The 24697-nt window shown below is 45.6% G+C and overlaps 1 protein-coding gene across 1 annotated transcript in view; it reads right to left on the reverse strand.

Annotated features, from left to right (window-relative positions):
• The window catches only part of LOC104380186 (neuronal acetylcholine receptor subunit alpha-7), an 84136-nt gene that overhangs the window by 54139 nt on the left and 5300 nt on the right, over positions 1–24697 (reverse strand). Inside the window, exon 2 of the mRNA XM_086629404.1 lies at positions 8372–8511. Coding sequence (XP_086485530.1) covers positions 8372–8511 — 140 coding nt within the window. The remainder of the gene's footprint in view (positions 1–8371; positions 8512–24697) is intronic.

Genomic DNA, 24697 nt, shown 5'->3' on the forward strand with positions numbered 1-24697 from the left:
AGCTCATTGCATAGCAGCTCTTGGGGAATCAGTGCGAGAATCCAGCTGAGGAGTGGATCACTCGGGAACTGGGCAGGCTGATGAGGGCATCTCTGATGTGAAGAGATGCCTGCATTTAAAAGTTATTCTTTCACCAAACACTTCCTTAAAAAAAACCCTGAACCAATCCAAAATCAAAAAACCTCAACCCCTTCAATGCTGCAATCTCTGATTTAGGGGAAAGCCAGTGTAAGCTAAAGCTTAATCCCAACAGGCTGGTAAATTCCTGGTAGAGAAGATAAAAACTGCTCTGCTGCTAAGCGAGCATGCTGCTTACTGTGGAAACAGCTGCATCTGAGAGCTCAGGGAAAGTATGTGGACATCTTTTCCCTTGGTTTCCCTGCACAGCAAGGCACAGACATAGTTTTCAGGAAAAAAACCTGAAACTTTGTTCTTTGTTGCCTCACTAAATTCTGTTACCTTGCCTTGCTGCTTTCCAAATCTGCGAAGAGCTTTAACACATTGCAGCAACAAAATGTGCAGTTTAAGTGGGATCGTTTGCAAGCATGTGATCAGGTTTGGGATGATCCTGCAGTCCCTAGAATATACAATCATTTTACACACTGTTCAACCAAATCAAAACAGTACATACTAAATTTTCCAGATATAGCATTTGTTTGGGGTTTGCAGCACAAAATACAGTAAAATTATGTATTTTTTTGCTTCTGGAAGTGCAAAATGACTCATGGATGGTTGAGGATTTTCTCAGTATTTTTTGTGGCTTCTGTCATGGTTTAGGCGGCTCTGGCAACTAAACGCCACGCAGCCGCTCACTCACCCTCCCCCACCCCCAGGGGACGGAGAAGAGAATTAAAGGGGAAAAGGGAAAGACACCCATGGGTTGAGACAAGAACAATTTAATACTACTACTAATATATGACTATATACATATGTATAATGATACATATACAAACAAGTGATGCACAGTGTAATTGCTCACCACCTGGTGACCAATGCCCATTCTATCCCATACTAATGATCCTGAAACAGGTAAGTGCCAACACAGCAATTCCAGAAGAGCGAGAGGCCCCAAAAGAGAACGAGAGAGAGAGCACTCCGAGAGTCTGAGAGTGAGAGCCTCTGGAAGAGCAAAACCCCTTCTTTCCAGTCAATCCTCATTTTTATACTGGGCATGATGTTGCATGATATGGAATGCTCCATTGGCCAATTTAGCACTCAATCCTAAATCTAAGTTCAAATCATAAGGGGAGTTGTGGACCTGGCCATGCTCCCCCTTATCCTGTTGTGCTCCTGCACACTGGCAAGACATGGGAAGCTGAAAAGTCCTTGAGGCCTCAGTGCCAACTATAAACATCAGTGCACGATCAACATTCTTCTCAGAACAAGTCTCAGACTAAAACCAAAGCACAGAGCTCTTCTGGCTGCTAAAAAGAAGAATGAACTCTGTCCAAGCTGAAATCAGAACAGCTTCTCACTGGACACTCACAGTCTCTTTTTCTAGTTGTTAAGCCCTCTGAAACAGGAGGAAATTTCCACAAAACACCTGAACAACCATGTGGCATTACATACTCGGGCAACCTGTCAGCTCTTGGGGTGGTTTTCTGGGTCAGTGGCAGCTGGAAGGATCAACATGGAGGAGAACAGTACTACAGGACTTCGCTAGGCACAGGGACCCTAGCAGTCAGACCCTTGGCATGGCTCTGCAGAAGATAACATGGTCAGGGACAGTGTGACGGCTCCTTCTTGCACAAGGCTAACGAGTGTGCTTAGCTGTGTACAGTCTCTGAAAGGCAAAAATGGAGTAGTTACAGAAAACTTCAGAGGTGCATTTGCTTTTTGGAAGGGGATTTTGAGGCATTTATTATCTCTGCAGCATTGTGCAGCCACGTTGTAGCACTGTGCTGGTTTTGGCTGGGATAGAGTTCATTTTTTTCGCAGTAGCTAGTATGGGGCTACGTTTCGGATTTGTGCTGAAAACAGTGTTGATAATACAGGAATGTTTTTGCTATTGCTGAGCAGTGCTCACACAGAGTCAAGGCCTTTTCTGCTTCTCGCACCACCCCAGCAGTGAGCAGGCTGAAAGTGCACAAGAAGTTGGGAGGGGACACAGCTGGGACAGCTGACCACAAATGACTAAAGAGATATTCCATACCATATGATGTCACGATCAGTGTATAAAGCTGGGGGAAGAACAAGGAAGAGGGGGACGTTCAGAGTGATAGCGTTTGACTTCCAAAGTAATGGCTATATGTGATGGAGCCCTGCTTTCCTGGAGATGTCTGAACACCTGCCTGCCAATGGCAAGCAGTGAATGTTTAACTTTGCTTGCATGCACAGCTTTTGCTTTACCTATTAAACTGTCTTCATCTCAATCCACAAGTTTTCTCATTTTCACTCTTCCGATTCTCTCTTGCATCCTACTGGGGGAAAGTGAGCGAGCTGCTGTGTAGTGTTTAGTCGCTGTCTGGAGTTAAATCGTAACAGCACTCTTCTTAAAATTAGGCTCTTTTTTTAGAGTTTTTTTTAAAAAAGTGTGATGCATTTCTTGTCTGGCCATGATTTTCTTCTTCATACTCTTCTGCTGGTTGACTGCTTGGTTTCTTTTTCTCTTCGTACATTTAAACTTGCAGTTTGAGGAAACATGTGACCTAGAAAGCTAATAAAACAAGCTTTTCCTGTAGACCACCAAGTGCAGTGAGGCTATTGTGCAGTGGTACTGACACTCTGATCCAAGGATAATGGTAAGTAGTATCACTAACAGAAGGAAAGCTGAAAAATAGAGACTAGGTTTTTTAAAAAATATCTCACCAGTGCTTCCACATAAGGGATGTGGATCCCCTCAGATAAGATCCTCTGCAAAGCCAACAGGAGCTATGAAAACAGTCGTTTGTGATGACAAGTGGTTTCTACCGAGCAGGCTCCTACCACATTGAGCCAAGGGAAAAACGCTTCCATTTCTTCTGCTTTGAAATATGTCATGCCTCATTTTCTAACTGTTCTAGTTTGACCAACTGTCTGGGCTCTTAGACAAAACAAGAAGGAAATTCTTGTTCCAGGTGCTCTTGGATGTGGTATACACTGGATTGCCCCAGCAGGGCTTGGCAGGGCCTGACAGTGCTCTGTGGGAGAAATCACCAGTCAAATGCCCTGCTTGTGCACAGGGAGTGCCGGGCTTCTGCCAGGAAAGGGTTGAGGGCAGGGTCCAAGCAAAGTGACCCTCAGAAACTGTGTACATATGAGACAACTCAGCATGAGGTTGTCCTTAATGAGCCCTGAGGGGGTGTAACTGCCCCTCTTTCTGCCCATTTGTTTCCTGGATTTAAGAAGTCTGTCTTGTTTGTAGTTGTGAATTAACATAATTTTAGAAAAAGTCTTAAGCCTAATGACAAGAAGTCTCTTACTTGCATTTGTCTACCACAACAGCAACAAGCAGAGAACATATTCTTCACAGCTTTGAATACGATCACTGGCTTTGAGTGCTGGAAACCACACAGATCCTGTGTGGGCAAATACAAGCTGGTAGGAGCAGAAAACCTAATCCAAGGTAGTCACACTTTGAAATTTTCTTTGAATAGATGTGAGGAGGTGAGATTTTAAGTAAAGTCACTTGTCACTACTATTTTGCAAACCACAGGGATCTCAGAACTCTCCTCTCTACGTAGCAAAGTGAATCTAGATTGTCATCAATGATATTCTCAGTAGGCTGGCTGCAGAAGGTGAATTTAGATTTTGTTATATTATAATACGGTATGTGTAAGAAACAGACTTACAGAGGCATGTCATGGAACTGTCCTAGAAAGAAGTGCATTAGATGTGATGCCAGGTCTTGACAAGGGTAAGGAGTGAATTTCTGCAAGTATCAGTGGCAGATCCCTTGTTCCTTCCTTGCAACAACAAAACAGGTGTCCTGGTTTTAGCTGGGACAGTGTTAACTCTTCTTTTTAGCAGCTAGAAGAGCTCCGTGTTTTGGTTTTACTCAGAGGCTCCTCTGAGAAGAATGCTGACAGCGCACTGATGTTTGTAGTTGGCACTGAGGTCTCAAGGACCTTTCAGCTTGCCGTGTTCTTGCCAGTGTGCAGGAGCACAACAGGATAAGGGGGGAGCATGGCCAGGACAAGGAGTCCACGACTCTCCTTACAATTTGTACTTGAACTTAAGATTGAGGGCCAAACTGGCCAATTGGTATTCCATATCATGCAGTGTCATGCCCAGTATAAGAGTGAGGGTCAGCCGGAAAGAAGGGCTTTTGCCCTTCCAGGACTCTCACTTTCCGGCTTTCAGAGTGTTTTCTCTTTCTCTCGCTCTCTGTCTTGGGGCCTCCCGTTCATCCGGGATCACGGTATCGAGTTTTATCCATTTTGGGATTGCAGTTTTGGAACGAGACAGGCCTCGGTCAAGGGGTGGTGAGCAATTACATCGTACATCACTCGTTTGCATATGTTTATCCTCATACATATCTGTGTTTATATATATATTGGTAGCGGTAGTAGTAAATTGTTCTTATCTCAACCCACGTGTCTCTTTTCTTTTTCCTCTTTGATTCTCTCCCTCATCCCTGGGGGTGGGGGAGGGTGAGAGAGGGACTGTGTAGGGTTTAGTTGCCAGAGCGGCCTAACTCACGATACAGGAGACTTGTTTTCATCTTCTTGACATTGTTTCCTCCCACAGGAAAACCAGTACACCATCCACTGTCTCACATTCATTGCAGTGACTACTTGCAAAGCATCCCAGTGAGTCCAGCAGTACTGTTGTATGCATTCGCATACCATACTTCCCTGAGTACAGAGTCCTTGTTTCCTCTCTAGGGAGCATAGTGCATGGAGTTCCCTCAGGGTGGGACCTTGCCTAGCACTCTGCTCTGTTATGGTCACAGAGCATGCTGGACACACAAGTCCTCAGAGCAGCTTTAAGCTTTGCTAGTACATACACCATTACCAAGATGTGATGCTGTGATGCTGTCTATCCCCATCCCTGAGTGAGAAGCAACTGTGCATCAGCTGCCTTGTCTTGTGCCAGGCAGGGCAGCTGAGCAGGCAGTCTACTCACTCCCAGCCTCTCATCTGAGTGAACAGAGATGTGCCCACTTGGTTTGCCTCATGGTGTGTCACCTATTAGAGGTTACCTCTCTCTGTACCTTGCCTGCTACTCTTTACAACACTGTGGCTATCATGACCCCTGTTTTAAACAGACATTTTCTTCAGCAGCTGGAGCATCCAGATGCTGCAGTCTGTCCAGCTGGCCATGGAGGCCAAGGGGCTGTGTCCATGCTCATTATCAGCTTGCTGCTGGCATATTTCTACATTGCTTCCTGATTTGGGGACCCATGGGAGCAGCGTTTTGTGGACTTGGAGTCCCCAACACAAGGACGTGGAGCTGCTAGAGCGGATCCAGAGGAGGGCCACGAGGATGATCCAAGGGCTGGAGCACCTCTGCTATGAAGACAGGCTGAGATAATTGGGGCTGTTCAGCCTGGAGAAGAGAAGGCTCTGGGGTGATCTTATTGCAGCCTTCCAGTACTTAAAGGGGGCCTACAAGAAACCTGGACACGGACTTTTTGCAAGGGCATGTAGTGATAGGACAAGGGGCAATGGCTTTAAACTGAAAGCAGGGAGATTTAGATTGGATATAAGGAAGAAATTTTTCACTCTGAGAGTGGTGAGGCACTGGAACAGGTTGCCCAGGGAGGTTGTGGATGTGTCATCCCTGGGGGTGTTCAAGGCCAGATTGGATGGGGCTTTGGGCAACCTGGTGTGATGGAGGGTTTCCCTGCCCATGGCAGGGGGGTTGGAACTGGATGATCTTTGAGGTCCTTTCCAACCCTAGCCATTCCATGATTCTAGTCTTTCAAGCTGGTTTAGCCACTTGTTGATGCCACAGTGACTCTTCTACTACAGGGACTCGACTGCCAGGGATTTTCTGTCTCTCCTCAGAGGGGACAGGCTCCCTTTTACATAATGCAAGATAAACACTTCAGGTGACTCTGGAGATTTTTTAAAAACACCATGAGTGCAGTTTGCAAGACCATGAGCCTGGGACAAGTCATTAATGTTCTGAGCTGATTAACTTCTAGCATAGGTAGTGTGTACAGAGATGGACGGTAGCAAGGCTTTGTTGCTAGTATGTGTGACTATTTAACTTACCTCTTTCCTATTGTGGACAATCAAAAGGGAAGACTGGAATTAAACTTCTTGTAATAGGCATAGATAGTGCTTAAAGAAATGCTGATTTCCTGAAAGGATGGGTTTTACACATGAACGTGAAACCTAACTGAAAAAAAAGGTTTTATGTAACAATTCCTGACTAACTGACTTCGAAAATGTACAGTCACAGCCCTAAGGCTGAAAAATCCTCTTTACCACCCTCAACCTTCAAATCACTGCAAGAAAACACCATCAGAAAAAGAAAGGCTGGAGCCAGATCTTTGGAGTTAAGACACCTTTGCTAAATCTGGAATTGCTTGCTGAAATTTACTTGAAATTAGCTCTACAATTTCTCCACTCTCTCATTCATGTAAAGGACTACATTCATGGCTCCTGCCATGAATGAGTGACTTTAGTTGAGAGTACTGATCTCCTCTTTCTTCCAGCTCTATCCAGTTGCTAACATTTAAAAAAAAAAAAAAGTTGCTTACTCTGCCCAAGTGACTGCTGCCTGCTTCCAGGAGCACCACTACTGACTGGACCTGCCATTTGTACTGCTCAATGCTGGGGGGCTGGACTTTCAGGGTCCTGCTTACCCGCCCAAGGAGAGTACTTGGTGCACTATCCATTTTCAGCAAGACTGTAAGAGCTTTAAAAAGTTTACATATTTGAAATTGGTTTGGAACTGCACAAAGGTTTGCACATCTCTCTATTCCTTGTTCACTCCATAAAAGTGGCGGTCTATTGGAAATCAGACCATCAAGGAAGAGGCAGAAAGGACCTGGGGGTGTTGGCTGACAGCCAGCTGAGTATGACCTGGCAGTGTGCCCAGGTGGCTAAAAATACCAATAGTATCCTGGCTTGTATCAGAAATAGTGTGGTCAGCTGAAGTAGGGAGCGATCGTCTCCCTCTACTCAGCAGTGGTGAGGCTGCACCTTGAATACTGTGCTCAGTTTTGGGCCACTCACTACAAGAAAGACATTGAGGTGCTGGAGCGTGTCCAAAGAAGGGCAACAAAGCCGGTGAAACGTCTAGAGCACAAGTCTTATGAGGGGCAACTGAGGGAACTGGGGTAGTTTAGTCTGGAGAAAAGGAGGCTGAGGGGACATCATATCACTCTCTACAGCTACTTGAAAAGTGGTTGCAGTGAGATGCGTTTTGGTCTCTTCTCCCATGTAAGGAGCACTAGGACAAGGAAATGGCCTCAAGTTGCACCAAGGAAGGTTTAGATGGGATATTAGGAAAGCGTTGTCAAGCATTGGAACAGGCCGTCCGGGAAAGTGATTGAGTCACCGTCCTTAGAGGTACTTAAAAGATGTTGTAGATGTGGTGCTTAGGGACATGGTTTAGTGTGGACTTGGTAGTGTTAGGTTAATGGTTGGACTCAATGATCTTCAAGGTCTTTTCCAATCTAAACAATTGTATGATCTTATGATTCTATAATACTGTCTATGGAAAGGGTAAGATGAGGAAAGGAGTACTACCGTGTTCAGCTGTTTGCTGTGTTGATAGGGTGAAGGTAGTAAAAATATTTCTGCTGGCTTGTTTTTTTCCATGTGGACAAAAGAGATTCTCTCTATATATCATATTTTATCATATAGAATACTCTTCATGATAAAAAAAGAGATTTGGGTCACTATGTTAAAATTCTCTATGGGTCAAATCTCCAATTCTGAAAAAGCATGTTGCAGTCAAGACAATCAGAGGGCTGTGTCTCCAGGTGTTGCTTTTATATACTTCTAACCTCATCTCAGGACAGGCTCCTTCAACTGCAGTGCATGGTAAAGACATGATGGGAGAAGAGGCCATTGCCGTTATAGTGTCTAAAGAAAAAGTGTAAGTGCAGTGACAATAGCTTTGAACGTTGCACATGGTCTTCAGTTATTGCATCCTGCATGGCCCTGAGAAGAACGTATCCTTAATAATTTGTAGTAACACATGGCTTCTAATTTATTGAATTCTTATTTCTGTTTAAAACAAACGGAAAAACTACATAATTAATCTCCTTGCAGTTCATGTTGTATCAGAGATGGCTGTGCTTTCAGAAGGATATTGACTCCTCCAAAGTGTTAAAGCATGTACTCCAGTGTTTAGGGAGAATGATTAGCCAAAGATAGTCTGCTTTCATTTCTGATAGCCTGATTAAGAGGAAAAGTACAGTCCCTACATAAAAGATCAGATTTCTTACGCTGAACGGGTGCTGTAGAGAAAAGAACAGCAAGTAACTTACCACATCAATTATCTGCAGCAAAGAAAGCTGGAGCTCGACTACAAGGGGTTGGGAGTCATTCACTACCGGTCGTTCAAGACGATTGTAGTTTCTCAGCAGTTCTCGGTACAAGCGTCTCTGGCTTTCGCCCTGCTGAGAGACTAGGGGAAAGAAAAGAAGGCATCTGTCATTTGGGCTGGTCACACTGTCTCCCTTGTTTGCCTGTTTTGTTGAACAAACCCTCTTAATAAGTTTGTAAATTGAAAGCGGTTCCCAGAAAATATCCCCAAAATTCTGCAGACTGATGTTGCAGGCACAGCTTTTCTGCATACGTAACTGATAAGCTCTTAAAAGACAGTAACTACTAGCACTCTAGCTCATCACTAACACCCAGAAACTACTGAACAGTCTTTGCAGCTCTGAGTAAATGACCCCCCTTCCTTGGTGCCCCTTCTGCTGATGGTCAGTGGAGATGTGGCTCCAAAAACACCAGATAGTTTCCTGAAAGGCTGTCAGAGTGCTTTGCTTTGCTTGCTCTTATTTCCTAGAGACTCACCGCTGTAAGCCAGTGCTGGTATTACTTGGCCATATTGTGTTTGCCCAGCATGAGTAACAAGTATTCTTATTTCTTGGAGCTGATGTATCAGGCTCTTTTCTCAGGAAACAGTTAACAAGCCTTCTTCATACCCTCTTCAGTTTTGTGTGGCAGACTTTCCAGGCTTCGGGTTACTTCCCTTGCCTTTTTCCATCTGATGGCAGCACACTTTGTTAACACCTAATGAGGTGGTGGTATGAAGGCTTGAGTATTTGACAGGTAGGTATAATGATACTGAATTTCTAGTGTTACATGCTTAACTCAGCTTCCACTTGGAAAAATCTCAACATAGAAACTGTCATGCAAACACATGAGCATGTTGAAGACTAGCAGAATTTCAGTCTATGCTTAAATTGCAAGATGCCCCTGTTCCCCAGCTTTGGAGTGGGTGTGAAGAGCATCCATTAACCTGTGTGACCAGGCTTCCTTGTCACAACAACCACGGGTGGGCAGGGTAGCAGTGCTGGCTTGAGTCTCTACCCACAGGAAGGTAGAGACTGTCGTGGTTTAGCCCAGCCAGCAGCTCAGCAATCACTCCACTGCTCGCTCACTCCTCCCCCCGGCGGGACAGGAGGAGAAAATCGGAAGAAACAGAGTAAAACATGTGGGTTGGGATAAGGACGATTTAACAGAATGGTGCAAAAGACCAAGAAAAGAGTAATAACAAAAATGATAAAAAGAGAGCAGTACCAAAGGAGCGGTACAAACGCTCACCGCGCTGACCGCAGAACTCGGAGCCCCCGGGCAGCCCAGCCCCTGGCGATCAACGACGATGCGAAAAGCCCCTCCCGCGGCGAGCTCCCTCGATTTATGGACTCGGGGCATGACGCATATGGTGTCAACAGCCCTATGACTCATTCCGGTCAGTTGCCCGTGCTGTGCCCCTCCCACTTTTCCACTGGAAGATCGACTCTATCTCTGCCAAACCCAGGACACCGGGACCCACTGCCCAGGAGCTTGGATCGCCCAAAACAGTGTAGGTGTTGGTGGGCTGGAAAGTGGCAGCCTGAGCTCTACCGAAAAGCTGCATCTAACAGAGTGAGGGTCATGGGCTGCAGGTTCCCTAAGGCCAAACCAGTCCTGTCAGCATGAGTGCGTGTTCCCTGAACTGTAGAAATCCAATCTCTGGCAGGGAATCTGCACTCTAAATTATTATCACTTTGGACTGAAGCATTTTTTAGCCACTGCAGCTCCCAGTCTGTGTGTGTGACGTTTTTCAACTCTTGGGCAGAACTCTGCACATGGAGACCTGGACTGCTCTCACACTGGTTATGATAAACATCTTTTTGACAATGCAAACAAACAGTAACGACCAGTTTCGCCTTCTCCAGGCTCTTTCTGTACTTGGCAAACCTTTCAAGCCTGGAATAAGCTGCTGGCCAAAGAGCAGCTATGCCTTTTAAAGTTAATAATAAAGTTAGTTTACAAACAGTTTTCGAGTCTGTTTAATTTGTCTTTTCTTCACTTTTCCTGATACTAAACAGAGTAGTTTGTGGCTTCCCAGTGTGGCAGATCCTGGTCAACAACAAGGAAAAGTAATTTTTTTTATTTTGGTAAGTTATACCAATACATCAAGTTCATGGGTCCTCTCTGCTCTTGCATAATACATTACATAGTCATGGGGATCCAGAGGGGTAAATGCTGTAATAGCCTGCTGCTCTAATAGCCCTTGCTAACATGTCAGTATGGATGCTATGTTTTCACCATCAGCAAAGAAAAGCTCTGGCCACAGTATCTCTCCTTCACCAGCTTAAGTAAGCTTCCCTGCAAGGTGGTGATTTAGGCTCTCTGTTATGGCCTTAGTACTTGCTTTCCAGTGCCTCAGCAGACCTCAACTCCCTTATAAGATCTTTCTGTGGAAAGGAAACCAGTGAAAATTGCAACGCATTGTTCTATGGAAAAAGGCTCTGTGTTTTGAGCAAATTTGCTGCCCTTTCAGTCACCTGCCAACCCCACCACCACCACCTCTCCGTGTTCCTGTGCTTTAGGGAAGAAATGACTGCCTGCACTACCGTTCTCATCTTGAGTACTTATGTAATATTTGCCTTTAACCTTCCTTTCAAATTGGCTGCCTCAGCTTTTACAAGGCAAAAGTGCCCTTCACCAGCAGCTGGGCTGCTAGTGTCCTGCTGCCATCGCTGTCATGGTGCATTAAAGCAGCCCCCTCAAGGGAGGTCTGGCTTGGAGAGATCGGAGCATAACCCTTTGCTGTGTGCTTTGGAAAGCTGTGTTTGTACTGTGTGCTCCAACAACACTGAAGCTAGGCCTCTTTCCCTGTTAAATTTCATGAGCTGAAGTAGCCCAGTACTGGAGTCTTGCACTTGGTTTTCCATTCTTTCTTTAACTCTCCCCTCTGTAATGTAATCCTATTACTTTGCAACCTCTTGTACCCAAAATGGTTAACGTAGCGTTAGCTGATCTGTTCTTAGCCTGCTGAGTTCGCATTGGTGACCACATGTTTGTGTGCTGCATGGTTTTGCTTACAAAATTACATAGATTCAGAAGCAGTGAAGCCTTTGGGGTGTCCTGGCAAATAGCCATGGCAGCTGCTGGTACCACAAAGACCTGGCTAGTCTAATCACACTGTCATCTCAGCTACAGCTGCTTTGGGAAAGGAATCGAGGTGGATGACAAGTCAGACTCACATTTTCATGGACTTTTCCTTTGAATTATAATCTTCAAATACTTAACGTTACATACTCCAGAGAGATTTTTGCTTTTTTCCCCTCTAATGCTTGTGCTAATGCTTTGTGACACTACATCTCTGTGTGCTAGATGGAGTGTTTGCTGGTGATGAGGAAGCCTGGATCTCTCAGGAGCAATGCTAGAATAAGATTTACCACCACCTGCCTGTCAGACAAAGAAATCTAACCAAAAGCAGTGGCATTGTTTCATCTTTTAAACTAGGCTTGAAGGTAAATGTCTATTTAAAGTTGCCAAGTCAGACCCCGAAAAGCAATGCCAGACTTACTTGCCTATGTATGTAATAGGAAAGTACAAGTAACTGACTGTCCTGTTTTCAGCTGGGATAGAATTAATTTTCTTCTTAGTAGCTAGAATAGCGCTGTGTTTTTGATTTAGTATGGGATTTGGTATAAGAAGAACGTTGATAACATACTGATGTTTTTAGTTGTTGCTAAGAAATAAAGGACTTCTTAACTTCCCATGTGTCATGGTTTGATGTGGGGGGGAGGTCCGGGTGGCAGAAGCTGCCCATCAGACCGGACTCCCATCCCCCTCGGGGCTTGAGCCAATCGGCGCCTCTGCGAATTGCCCTATTTACGTCCGGACAAAGGAACCGGAAAGGTGTGCCTTTGCCCAGGAGCAGGAGAAGGGAGGGGGGCACGGTCCCTGCTCCCCGGCGCCCGGCCAGGGCCATCCACTGGGAATGGGGCCCCGACGGAGCTGCTTGGGGAACTTGGGGAGAGCCCCGCTCCCGGGGTGCCCATCGGGCCGAGTTCTCCCATAAAAGACTAAGATCTGAGAAACGGCCACAAGATTATCCAGGTCAGTGAAGATGGAACAGGACACGTGTGCCGCGGTTGAGTCCCCCTTGCAAGCGGCCCCTTGCAACCAGTCCTCGGTGGAGCAAGCAGAGACCCACTCACAGCCCATGGAGGACCCACGTCGAGAAGAGATGCCAGAGCCTGAGTACAGTACGCATCTAGAGTCTGTGGGACAACCCCTGCCAATGGGGAGGTGCTTTGTTAAAGGAGATGCCTGAGCCTGAGACTATTGTGAATCATGGGCACAGGTCTAGGCGCATTTACGCATCTAAGTCTGTACGGAGAAGCACTTAAAGTTTGTATGATGATCCACGCCAGAGCGAGTGGCAACAACTCCTTAAAAGTCCAAGACTGGTAATGCCCGCACTTGGAGCAGACCGATGGGGTAAGGATTTGCCTCCTGCGGGTAGAACCTCACGTTTTCCCTGTGAGTAGGAGATCCACTGGAGCAAGGGACAATGGTGTAAGGACTCCTTCTCCTTTAAGAGAAGCGGCAGTAACAGCATGGAATGAACTGACCTGCACTCCCCCATTCCCTGCCCCCCTGTGCCGCTGGGGAGGAGGCAGAGCCGGGAAGAAAATGCAAAGGGTAGAAAATGCAAAGGGGGAGAGTGGTGTTGATTTTAAGTTCTGGCCTTGTTTTCTTGTTATCCTCTCAAGTAACCGTTTTTGTTTGCTTTTCTCTTTGTAGGTAGCTGTTAATAAACTGTTTTGCTTTAAGGAAACAGCCTCTTTTGCCTGGGACCGTGGTTGGTGGGTGCTGTTCTGTTCTTGTCTCAACCCTCAGCTCTTTTATTATATTTTTCTCCTCTCCATTTTACTGGAGTGGGAGAGCTGCATGGAGTTTAGTTGCTGGATCAGCCTAAACCACGACAGTCCTTTTTGGCGCCCAACGTGGGGCTCGAACCCACGACCCTGGGATTAAGAGTCCCATGATCTACTGCTTTGACAGTGTGCAGGTGCACAAGAAGCTGGGAGGGAGCACAGGCAGAGCAATGGACCCACAATTCCTGGCTTAGGATTTGGGCTTAGGTCCAGGTTGGCCAATGGGATACTCCATATCATGCAAAGTCATGCTCAGTATATAGATGAAGGTTGGCCAGGAAGCTGTCTTTCTTTTGGCATTTTCAGGATTTCTCTCCTCTGAGATCGCTTGGTGGGGACGGGCTGGGCATTGGTCAGCAGGTGGTGAGCAACTGCACTGTGCATCACTCATTTGTATATTCTATTATTGTTTTTATTATTGTTAATATTATTACTTTTTTTTTTTAATTTCAACTAATAAAAGTCATCTTCGTGGCCCTTGTGATAGTTTGATGTGTGGGGGGGTGTTCTGGTGGCAGGGGAGGGGATTTGCTCCCTGTGCCACCAGATCTGAGTCCCATCCCCCCCGGGGGAGGTTGAGCCAAATTGGCGCCTCTGCGAATTGCCCTATTTAAGTTGAGACAAAGGGGCGGGAAAGGGGCTTTTTGCTCAGGAGGAGGAGAGGGCAGGAGGGCGCTGCCCTCGCTCCCGGCTCCCGGGCCGGGCGGCTGCCCGGGCCCGGGCCGGCGCCATGTGCTCAAGATGGCGCCGGGGAGCCACATGGGGGACTCGGTAAGCGCCCCGCTCCCGGGGTGCCCACCGGGCCGAGCTTCCCCAGAGAGGATTAATATCTACGAGAAAACAACCACAACGACCGGGTCAGCCAAGATGGAGCAGGAGGAGGTGTACTGGAGCTGAGGCTTCCCTTGCAAATCGGTGTGAGATGGCAGGCGGCCCCCCTGCAGCCAGGGTGTACTCGGCGGAGCAGAAACCCACTCGTGGCCCGTGGAGAAACCCACGTCGGAAAGGAGATGCCTGAGCCCGGGAGAGGTCGTGGAGCAGGGGATGCGCGACCAGGTACTGTTAACAATGGGGCATGGAATGCACGACGAGGTCGTGGAGGCATCTGGAATCCGTGGGACGGCCGACGCGAGTGGCAGCAGCTCCCTAAGAGGCCGAGACTGGTAAAGCCCAAACTGGTGCGATCCATGGGGAAGGATTGCAATCCTGCGGGCAGGACTCATACTGGAAAAGTTTGGGGACTTTTTCTTCGTGAGTAGGGGATCCACCGAAGCAAGGGAAAAATGGTGTAAAGACTCCTCCTCCTTTAGGAAAGGCGCGGCAGTTAACAGCATGGATGAACTGACCTGCACTCCCCCATTCCCTGTCCCCCTATGCCGCCGGGGGTGAGGTAGAGCCAGGAAGGAAAGAAAATAGGGGGTGGGGAGGTTGTTGTTTTAAGATCTGGCCTTGTTTTCTCTTTCTCCTCTCAAGTAACCGGTTTTCGTTCCCTTTTGTCTTTTGTTTAGTAACTGTTAATAAATTGTTTTGTTTTATTAAGAAAGCCTGAGTGATGTTTTGCCCGGGACCATGTTTGGTGGGTGCTCCCTTTCGGTTCTTGTCTCAACCCTCAGTCCAAAAACCACGACAGCCCTCCTCTGGGAGGCTCCTGTAGGCCCCCTTTAAGTACTGGAAGGCTGCAATAAGATCACCCGGAGCCTTCTCTTCTCCAGGCTGAACAGCCCCAACTCTCTCAGCCTGTCTTCATAGGAGAGGTGCTCCAGCCCTCAAATGATCTTTGTGGCCCTCCTCTGGACTCGTTCCAGTAGCTCCATGTCCTTCTTATGTTGGGGACTCCAGAGCTGAACACAGTATTCCAGGTGGGGTCTCACGAGAGCAGAGTAGAGGGGCAGAATCACCTCTCTCGACCTGCTGGCCACGCTTCTTTGGATGCAGCCCAGAATACGGTTGGCTTTCTGGGCTGCCAGAGCACATTGCTGGTTCATATTGAGCTTCTCATCCACCAGCACTCCCAAGTCCTTTTCCTCAGGGCTGCTCTCAATCTATTCTCTGCCCAGCCTATACCTGTGCACTATCAACATTCTTCTCATAGTTAATCCCAGACTAAAACCAAAACACAGAGCTCTTCTAGCTGCTGAAAAGAAGAATTAGCTCTGTCCCGGTCAAAACCAGGACAATTAAAAAAAAAAAGTGCAGACACCTCCTCAGAGCAAACCTAGAAGAAAGTTAACAACTGCATCCGTGCATTTGGAGAAAGTATAGATTCATAGGTAGAGGGAGAGAGGCACTTCTGATGAGGCTTGCACAGATGGTGTCTCATACTCATAGTGAGCCTTCGTGGTGTCTATAAAGGGGTTTGAATTCTCTGAGACACTGCAATTAAAGTAGATCAAGCTGGTACTGGCTGATGTCAGCTCCAAGTCAGCAGCTGTGCATGCCCAAGCTCAAGCTCAAACTGAATTTCTCATGTCCTTTTGCCAGTGATGGCAAGGAGACCAGCCTCAGTTGGCCTGCATGTTTTATGCTGACCTATGATCCTACTGTAACTCACATACTTGCTCTGGCTACAACGGTAAAAGCAAAATAAATACCCTAAACCTCTTGGTAGGAAAAAAATGAAAGAGAAAAAGAAAAAGAAATTAAAAACAAACAAACAAATAAATAAATAGCATAAAAAATAACAAGAAATAGGAAAAGGAAAAGGAAAAGGGACACTTGATTAAAACTAGTGAAGCTCTTCCTTCTTCCTTGTGTGCTGTGTATGGTTTCACTGGTTGCACCCGTTAATTCATTTACAATCTTACTTGGCTTGTTGAGAAGACACAGGGCTCTAGGCACACAGTTGCAGGCTAACAACAAATATCTCTTCCACCTTGACTGTCCGAGTGGGATCCTCTTGGCATGGATTACTTCTTCCATGCTCAAGTGTCGTCCCATCCTCCCCACTGTGCCACCAGAATACTCCTTGTTTGTTCTGTGGGTTTGAGCTCAGATCAGGGAAGTTTGTTGGAGCTAAACGCTGTTTAGCATTGTCTAGTAGGAATGGCTGTCAAAATTGCAGCTAGGTCTGGCCAGACTACCCATATGCCATCCCCAGGAAGGCAGATGCCCTCTCTCTTACTAGGAACTGTGCTGTCATATCTGGTCTTGGCTGGTCAATCTTCCTGCTCTGCTTTGGACGCAGAGCTCCCTGAGCTACAAGGCAAGAGTCCAGCCCTTGCCGGTTCCCCAGATTTGATCCAAAAGTGGTCAACTCCTTGACTGAGCATCCCCGGTGTGAGCCACATAACAGCTTGTCCTGGATTTGACTGGGACAGAGTTCGTTCTCTTTAGCAGCCAGAAGAGCTCTGTGTTTTGGTTTTAGTCTGAGACTTGCTCTGAGAAGAACGCTGACAGCGCACTGATGTTTATAGTTGGCACTGAGGTCTCAGGGACTTTTCAGCTTCTCATGTTTTGCCAGTGTGCAGGAGCTCAACAGGGTGGGGGGGAACACAGCCTGGACAAAGGGTCCACAACTTCCCTTATGATTTGAACTTAGACTTAGGATTGAGCGCTAAATTGGCCAATGGAGTACTCCATATCATACAATGCCATGCCCAGCATGTAGATGAGGATTGACTAGAAAGAAGAGTTTTTGCTCTTGGGCCTGAGCTCTTGGAGCGCTCTCTCTCTCTTTTTCTCTTTTGGGCCCTCTTACTCATCCAGGATTGCGGTGTCAGGACTTACCTGTTTCAGGATCGTTTGCCGGGACAAGAAAGGGGTTGGTCACCAGGTGGTGAGCAATTACACTGTGCATCACTTGTTTGTATACATTATTATTATTATACATACATATACTCATATGTGATTATTATTATTAAATTGTTCTTATCTCAGCCTAGGAGTCTCCTTCCCTCTTCTCCTTTAATTCTCTTCCCCGTCTCCTGGGAGCAGGGGAGAGTGAGTGAGTGAGCAGCTGTGTGGCGTTTAGTTACTGGCCAGGCTAAACCACAACGTGACTAAATACTAACAAGAGGCTAGGTGGAAGGGCATGGATTTTCAAGAGGTTTTCAGCCACTGTACCTTTATTGACCATGGTATTTATTGACTATTCAACATTTGGTTTGTAGTGTTCCCTGGTTTTGTTTTCATGATCTTTGAACTTTTTGCTGCTAGCTGAATGTTTTCTAGCTGTTACCCATTTCTTTTGGCAGAGGCTTGAGCCTTACACACAAGTTATTACTTTATTCATACATGATTATGGGAGTTATTGGTACCTCGAGGTCGTTCTCAGATGAAATACCGTATTACTTTATATTAAATGTATGCATGTCATGTCTCTGAATTGCAAAACATGCCTTCTATTTCTTCCCTTCTCAAAACAGTTCCTAGCATCATTTGCATATACAACCTCGTTGCAGAGCACAGTAAGTTAAAGTCAACAGCATATCCTGGTCCATCACATTGTTGCTTTTAAATATTTTGTCCCCTGCTACTTTATAAAAGGTCCTAAACTGCAGCAATATTGTCGTTGTGGCATTTATTCACTCCCCTTGTACATTCTGCAGGTATTTCACTGCATCTGTCATTTTTTTTCTCTCGTATTATTGCTTTGTCACATTCTCTCTGTTTTTGGTTTTGTTTGTTTGTTTTACTGTTTCCTAAAAGAAATTGAGTGGCATTCTGGCCTTTTTTTGAAAAATAGTGTCATTATATTGAGAAGTAATGTTATATTTTGTTGTGTAATGATTGTATATGATCTTGTTGTAAATGGAGCATTTACAGAACAAAAAGCCATTAGGAAAACTTGTAGGTATAAGAGCTAAATCCTAGAACTTCCAAGTATTTTCCTAACAACCTGCAGACTCTTCTACTACAGATCCTCTTCTATTGCTTATTTTCTTTTTAGTTTATCACTGTACTCTTACAGGGATTTTTATCTATTTCTTTGAGAATGCAAATAGGACGATCACAGGAAGACACACACACACACAATATGCAATTATGAATTATGGGGGAAGTAACAGGAGTAGTATCGGAGAAAACGCAGATTGTTTCACAGGCAGCTTCATCAGCATAAAGAATTGGAATGGTAACAGCACTTAAAAGAACGTGGCACATTCCAATGCTTCAGTAGCTATAAAAATCACCCACCTTACTTTGTATATTTTGCAGATTTCTGAGAATGTGAAGCATGTCACTGCCATATGTCATTTGATCCCCAGCAACACAGATGTGTCCCATCTGCTTTTGTTCTTATGTGCAGTGTTGTTGCTTTTAACTGTGGCTGCAAATGTATTCTTTCTTTCAATGTCCTTTGATTTAAAATGCATGTCATCACACCTTCAGGGGAGAGTACTCATAAGAAACAATGGAATGAGCTGCCTCAGCCCTGTGTGTGTCTATGTCTGTGTCTGTGTCTGTGTGTGTTTGGGTGTTGTGTATCTGAATGCCTCTCTCATCTAAAATCTCTTTTTAATCTACTTCCCTTCTGGGTAATCTTTGACTCTAATCTTTGGCTCTCGCTATGCAGATTGTTTCTGCATCTTACACACAAAACTCATAAGATACCTAGAGAAATGTGAGAAATGCCATGTCTTCCTAAGTAAAAATGACCTAATCTTACTGATATTGGTAATTTCTGTTCTTTCATAGCAGATAAGGGCTCCCAGCAGAGATGGGTATTAAAGGGTATACTAGGAAAGGTTTCATCTCAAAGACTTTAGGCACATGACAACATGCTAAAAAGAGAATATAGGCCATTACATAATGAAAGGATGGGATTATATTTTTGGTCCTGCTGGCTTGGTGCAGATGTTTTAAAAGCTGAGATATGTGTGTAAGGTGAAGAGACATATATTGAAATATTAACAGTGCGATACTTCTCAAACGTACAACAGTTATCTAAACTGCCTGATTGCTCCAGGTCAGAAACATAACTGGCTACAGGCAGAAAGGAAAAAAACCTGTCTTTTTAGTGTAATGCTAGTTTACATTAGCTCCATGTAATATAACTGTAATCACTACAATACTATATGTGGAGGGAGCACGGGAGGAGGGAGTTGGAGCAGTGGTGAAGAGGAGGACTCGCCTTGCTAGACATGTTCCCTCCAGTGTGCCAGCCATCCTTGGATTTGTGGGGAGGAGCAGTAATAGAAACCAATGGAAAGAAACAAAATCGCATGACAAACGTGAGATACTGGTGATAACAGTAATAAGTGTACTGGAGTGGACTTCTGGACTCCCCGCTCCCCCTGGCTTGCAGAGCAGCTTGTCACATCTCTTCACCTCTACGCATTTCAGCACCCGTGCCAGTAAACCAAGGGAGAGCCCTTCTTGGGAAAGCACTATGAACTTCACTAACCATGTGCTGGCAATGAGGTAGCCATGGCAATCAGCACAGCATTCACAGGCAGCTCTGAAAAGCATCGCAGAGAATCTGCACCTCCCCATCAAAAGCCCACTCAACACCATGCCAGGCACATGTGGAGAGCTCAGATCTGGAAAAGCCATATGTGTACAGACAGTTGTAATAACGATTTCAGTAGAAACAGGCAGGCAAGTCTGGTTAGGCCTGAGAAGATGATAGGTAGGAAGAGTTTTTTTTCCTAAAAAGATATGATCTCCTAAAAGATAATAGCAGTGATAGAGGCTCCAATGAAATCTTCAGTTTACCGTGCAACACAGTTCTTCAGGCTCCAACTCTGAAAATGTAACTATATAATTGAAAGAAGCCCACATCAGGGTCAGTAGGACCCTGGAAGAGGAGGAAGATAAGTTAAACTCCCAGGAAGCGAAAGAAGAGTAATTTTGTCCGCAATCCATGAAAAGAACAAAGATAAAAATCCAAACTTAGTTCTTCCAAGTGCTATTCCTTCATCACAGACATGCCTTTACTAGGCAGAGAAAGCTTGTACCTTTTTTCACAGTTCAGAAGTGAGGGAGGGATCTTGCATCAAAACCATTGCCTCAGCACGTTGTTACGAAGCAGCAGTAATATTGTTTAACTTCTCCGGGCTATGCAAAGCACAGGTTGTAGTGGAAATGTTACAGACAGTAGTACTGTGGGAACGAACAGCTCAGTGGGCTCAAAGATGTTGCAGTGATTCTTTCCCCTTCTCTGTCTGCAGTGCTGGTCAGTGGCAATGGTTGTGATCCCAGAGATGGCTAGTTTCCTGAACAATGAACTTTTGCCTTGCCAACATGCCAGCTGTACTTGCATAGCAATGCTAAGGAGCAAAGGTTCTGAGGATGCAATTGGGAAGGTTAGTGATGGCTTCTCCTGCCTTCTTTCCACATCACTCAAGCCTCAGTTATTGCCTGTGAGCAAACAGAGAGTTGCACTAGCTGCAAGGCACAGGCAAAGCACAAATGTCCCAAGTGAACATGGATCTGGGAATCACAAAATCATAGAATCATAGAATCGTGTGGGTTGGAAGGGACCTTAAAGATCATCTAGTTCCAACCCCCCTGCCACAGGCAGGGATTCCTTACGCTAGATGAGGTTGCTCAAAGTCTTATCCAACCTGGCCTTGAACACTTCCAAGGATGGGGCATCCACAACTCCTCTGAGCAACCTGTTCCAGTGTTTCACCACCCTCATTGTAAAAAACTTCTTCCTTATATCTAGTCTAAATCTCCCCTCTTTCAGTTTAAAGCCATTGCCCCTTGTCCTATTCACTACAAGCCCTTGTGAAAAATCCCTCTCCAGTTTTCTTGTAGGCCTCCTTCAGGTACTGAAAGACTGCTAGAAGGTCTCCCTGGAGCCTTCTCTTCTCCAGAGATGAACAACCTTAACTTTCTCAGCTCGTCTTCATAGGAGAAGTGCTCCAGCCCTTGGATCATCTTTGTGGCCCTCCTCTGGACCCGCTCCAACAGCTCCATGTCCTTCTAGAGCCGAACACAGTATTCCAGGTGGGGTCTCACGAGAGCAGAATCCCCTCCCTCAACCTGCTGGCCACCCTTCTTTGGATGCAGCCCAGGATACGGTTGGCTTTCTGGGCTGCAAGTGTACATTGCTGGCTCATCTGGAGTTTCTCATCAACCAGCACTCCCAGGTCTTTCTCCTCAGGGCTGCTCTCAATCCATTCTCTGCCCAGCCTGCACTTGTGCTTGGGATTGCCCTGACCCGTGTGCAGGACCTTGCACTTGGCCTTGTTGAACATCATGAAGTTCTCACAGGCCCACCTCTCCAGCCTGTCAAGGTCCCTCTGGATGGCATCCCTTCCCTCCAGCATGTCCACAACACCACACAACTTGGTGTTGTCAGCAAACTTCCTGAAGGTGCACTCAATCCCACCGTCCAAGTCGCCGAAAAAGACGTTAAAACATTGGCCCCAATGCCAAACTCTGAGAAACACCACTCGTCACTGGCCTCCACTTGAACATCAAGGCATTGACTGCAGCTCTTTGAGCGTGACCATCCAGTCAATTCCTTATCCACTGAGTGGTCCCTCCGTCAAATCCATGTCTCTCCAATTTAGAGACAAGGATGTCGTGCAGGACAGTGTCAAAATGCAGAGGAATGCAGAGAAAGTTGCAAGCTTGTCTTTCCAATATCAGAAACTCAAATGCTGGATGATGTAAAACATGGTGTTAGAGCCCTGTGAAAGGGATGTGGGCTACCCTGACAGAAATTTCGACTATATCTTGAAGGGCTGCTTATTTGTCCTCCTTTTCAGTGCTTAGTACCTAAACTGGGAAATATGAAGATACATTCTCCCAGATCTGAAATAGTTGCCCACTTGGGAAGCAAAACTTAATAAAACATTCATAGATGAGACTCAGCTCTGTTTTAAGCAGCACTGCTGAGATTTCATTAGGACAGGCTAAACTTGCTGCCTGTCTATGTGAAAGACGCTGTGCTGCTAGCTGGCTGGTGATAACTTGGAGGTTTTGGCAGTAGAAGTGGCTGCTATCAAGGAATTTTTTTCCAAGGGAAAGAATTCTGAGGCTTTGGTGGTCCAGGTCTTCAAAGACAAAGGGAGCTGTAAATGGAGGCATGAAAATTCTCAGCAGGAAGTCTGAATTTATTTCATACTGAAAAGAAACACTGCTTCTAAGATTGTCTTGATGAGGTAAATGACTGGCTCTGAGCAAATTAGACTTGTGACCAATCAAACAAGGTCTGTGGAGATCTGACCTAGGACACTTGAAATTGTAAGAAGTGCTTTGTTTTGGCTGATCCAGCCCAGATTTACTTATATGCATATAAAATGGCTGAGCATGGTCTGTATTATGAAGTTTACAGCTGTTTTCTTCCCCAAACTCAATGTCACAAGGTCTCAGTGACAGCTGAGCTTTGGTTAGCCTTGATCTGCCTGTTTTCAGAAACCTGAATGCTCTAGTATTTTCCTCAGGCATAGGCCTCGAGTACTGGTTTTGATGGGATCAGTGGGGATATGAAATATGTGGCTCTCCTTGCTGCACACTGCCAGGCAAACCTGTGTTGGCTGAGTCACTGATCCTGACTAAGAGCAGAAATGAACTACAGTGAAAATGAGTTACTTCCAGACAATGATGATCTGGGGAGCCTGATTTTGTTTTAACTTTACTCTGTTGATGTAAAACTTTGATAGCTTCAATCTAATGCTCCTGAATCATGTCAGTGGAAACAATACAAAAGTGAAACAAAATTGGTGTTCCACGTGTCCAGGTAGAGTATGACTGTCATCTTGCAGTGCATGCAGATGCAGGATGCCTGGTCTCTGAGAGAAACCAAAACTTGCCTGAAAAGCAGAAAGTGTCCCAGTGCTGTCTGGCCCGCCCTTTTGTATTCCCCAGCATACAGACTTCCTGAATCTGTTAGAGCATTTTGACCCAAAGGGGAAATGATTTGCCCACTTGGCAAGAGGCCTCCTCTGGAGAAAGGTGTCTCCTCTCCTTAACCACAGACTTGTTCCCATTCAGTCTATCCTTTCTCTATCATCCTGTACTCTTGTTATCATTGTCAGGCAACGTGCAAGTAGATCTGACAATGGCAGGAGTGTTGAAGTGCTTGGGCTGAGATGTCAACCCAACAAATTTGAGTTATAAAGTAAATGGAAACTGAGAACCCTAATATCTTTGGAGACGATGTTAGAAGGCTTAGACCTTCAAGGAAACACTGCTGCAGAAAGTATGCTGCAGGATAGCTGTTTGGCTATATTAGAAAGACAAGCCTTTTGCTTAGAGTTCTTGAAGCTTTCCAGTTGCCTTTTATGAATTGTGTTTGAAGCCTGAGCAAGAATGGGTCCAATTCAAAGTTGCTGCCCATTAGCCACTTGACAACTGCAAACCATCTAACAACTATTTATTTCATTTTCTATCTCCTCTTCCTATTGTTACAGCTGCTCAAGCTAGGTTTCAGTTTGCTGATGACATTTCTAAAATGACTCAGTATTCAAGGGAATGTACTCCATCATTTGCCATGACCTGCTGCTCTGTCACTTTGCAAACTCAAGATGAGGAAGTTCTTCAAACAAACCACAAGATGGCTAAGAACTACAGATGTATTTTCTGCACCATTATATGACCTCCTAGTTTTGTTTTTTTTCCCAACCTACTGACTCAGAGGTGATGAAAACCCTAAGCAGCATCCTCCACTACAGCCAGCTTATATTAAATATCAGTGAGTCCCACTGCATGACACACAGTTAGCTCTGTGCATTGGGCACAAAGCCTCCCCTCAGCAGCACAAGATATACATTGACCCTGTGGAGTGAGTTGAGCGAAGGCCAGTGAGACAACGAGCTGCTGGAGCACAGCATGTCTGATGAGAGGAGAGACATGCCTTTGATCAGCTTGAGGATGAGAAAGCAAGGGGAAGCTCTTTTGGCTGCCTTCAGCTGCTATGAGGAAGGCCTCTATGATGAAGGAACCAGACTCTTCTGGGAGGTGCATAGAGAAAGCACTAATCAGATACAAATTACATCATGGGGCATTGCCAGGGTATCAGGGAGGCCTTTTTTTCTCTGAAGGGTACTCAAACTATAGAGGAGACCATTGTCCTTGGAGATCTTCCCAGCTTGACTGCTCAAGAAGCAATCTCATAGAGCTGAACCTGCTCTATTAGAACCCCCTCTGAGAAGAGGGGTTGAACTGGGCAACCTCTGGAGGTCTCTTCCAGTCAAGTTATTCTATCAGCCTATGAATCTGTACAGATCAGATCCTCTCTCACCTCAGCTACCACAAACATATTTTTTCCAATTTCAATTTAATTTTCTGTCTTGGCATGGTGGAGATCTAAGTGACCAGAGATTCTTTTCCACATAGCCACAGCTGAGCTTCAGGGAACACAGTGTACGGTCTTGTCAGTCCAGTCTACAAACTAACTTTAGGCTGTTTCAGTTCTCAATGTGAAATGAGAGCTCCTCAAGCCTGCTCCTACTCTCTAAATCCTTTTTTTGTCCAAATCTATGTTGCTTTAAGGACAGAAATAAGGACTGTTGCTTTCTCTGCAAC

Source organism: Tauraco erythrolophus, chromosome Z, assembly GCF_009769465.1.
Source record: "Tauraco erythrolophus isolate bTauEry1 chromosome Z, bTauEry1.pri, whole genome shotgun sequence".
Lineage (NCBI taxonomy): Eukaryota > Metazoa > Chordata > Aves > Musophagiformes > Musophagidae > Tauraco > Tauraco erythrolophus.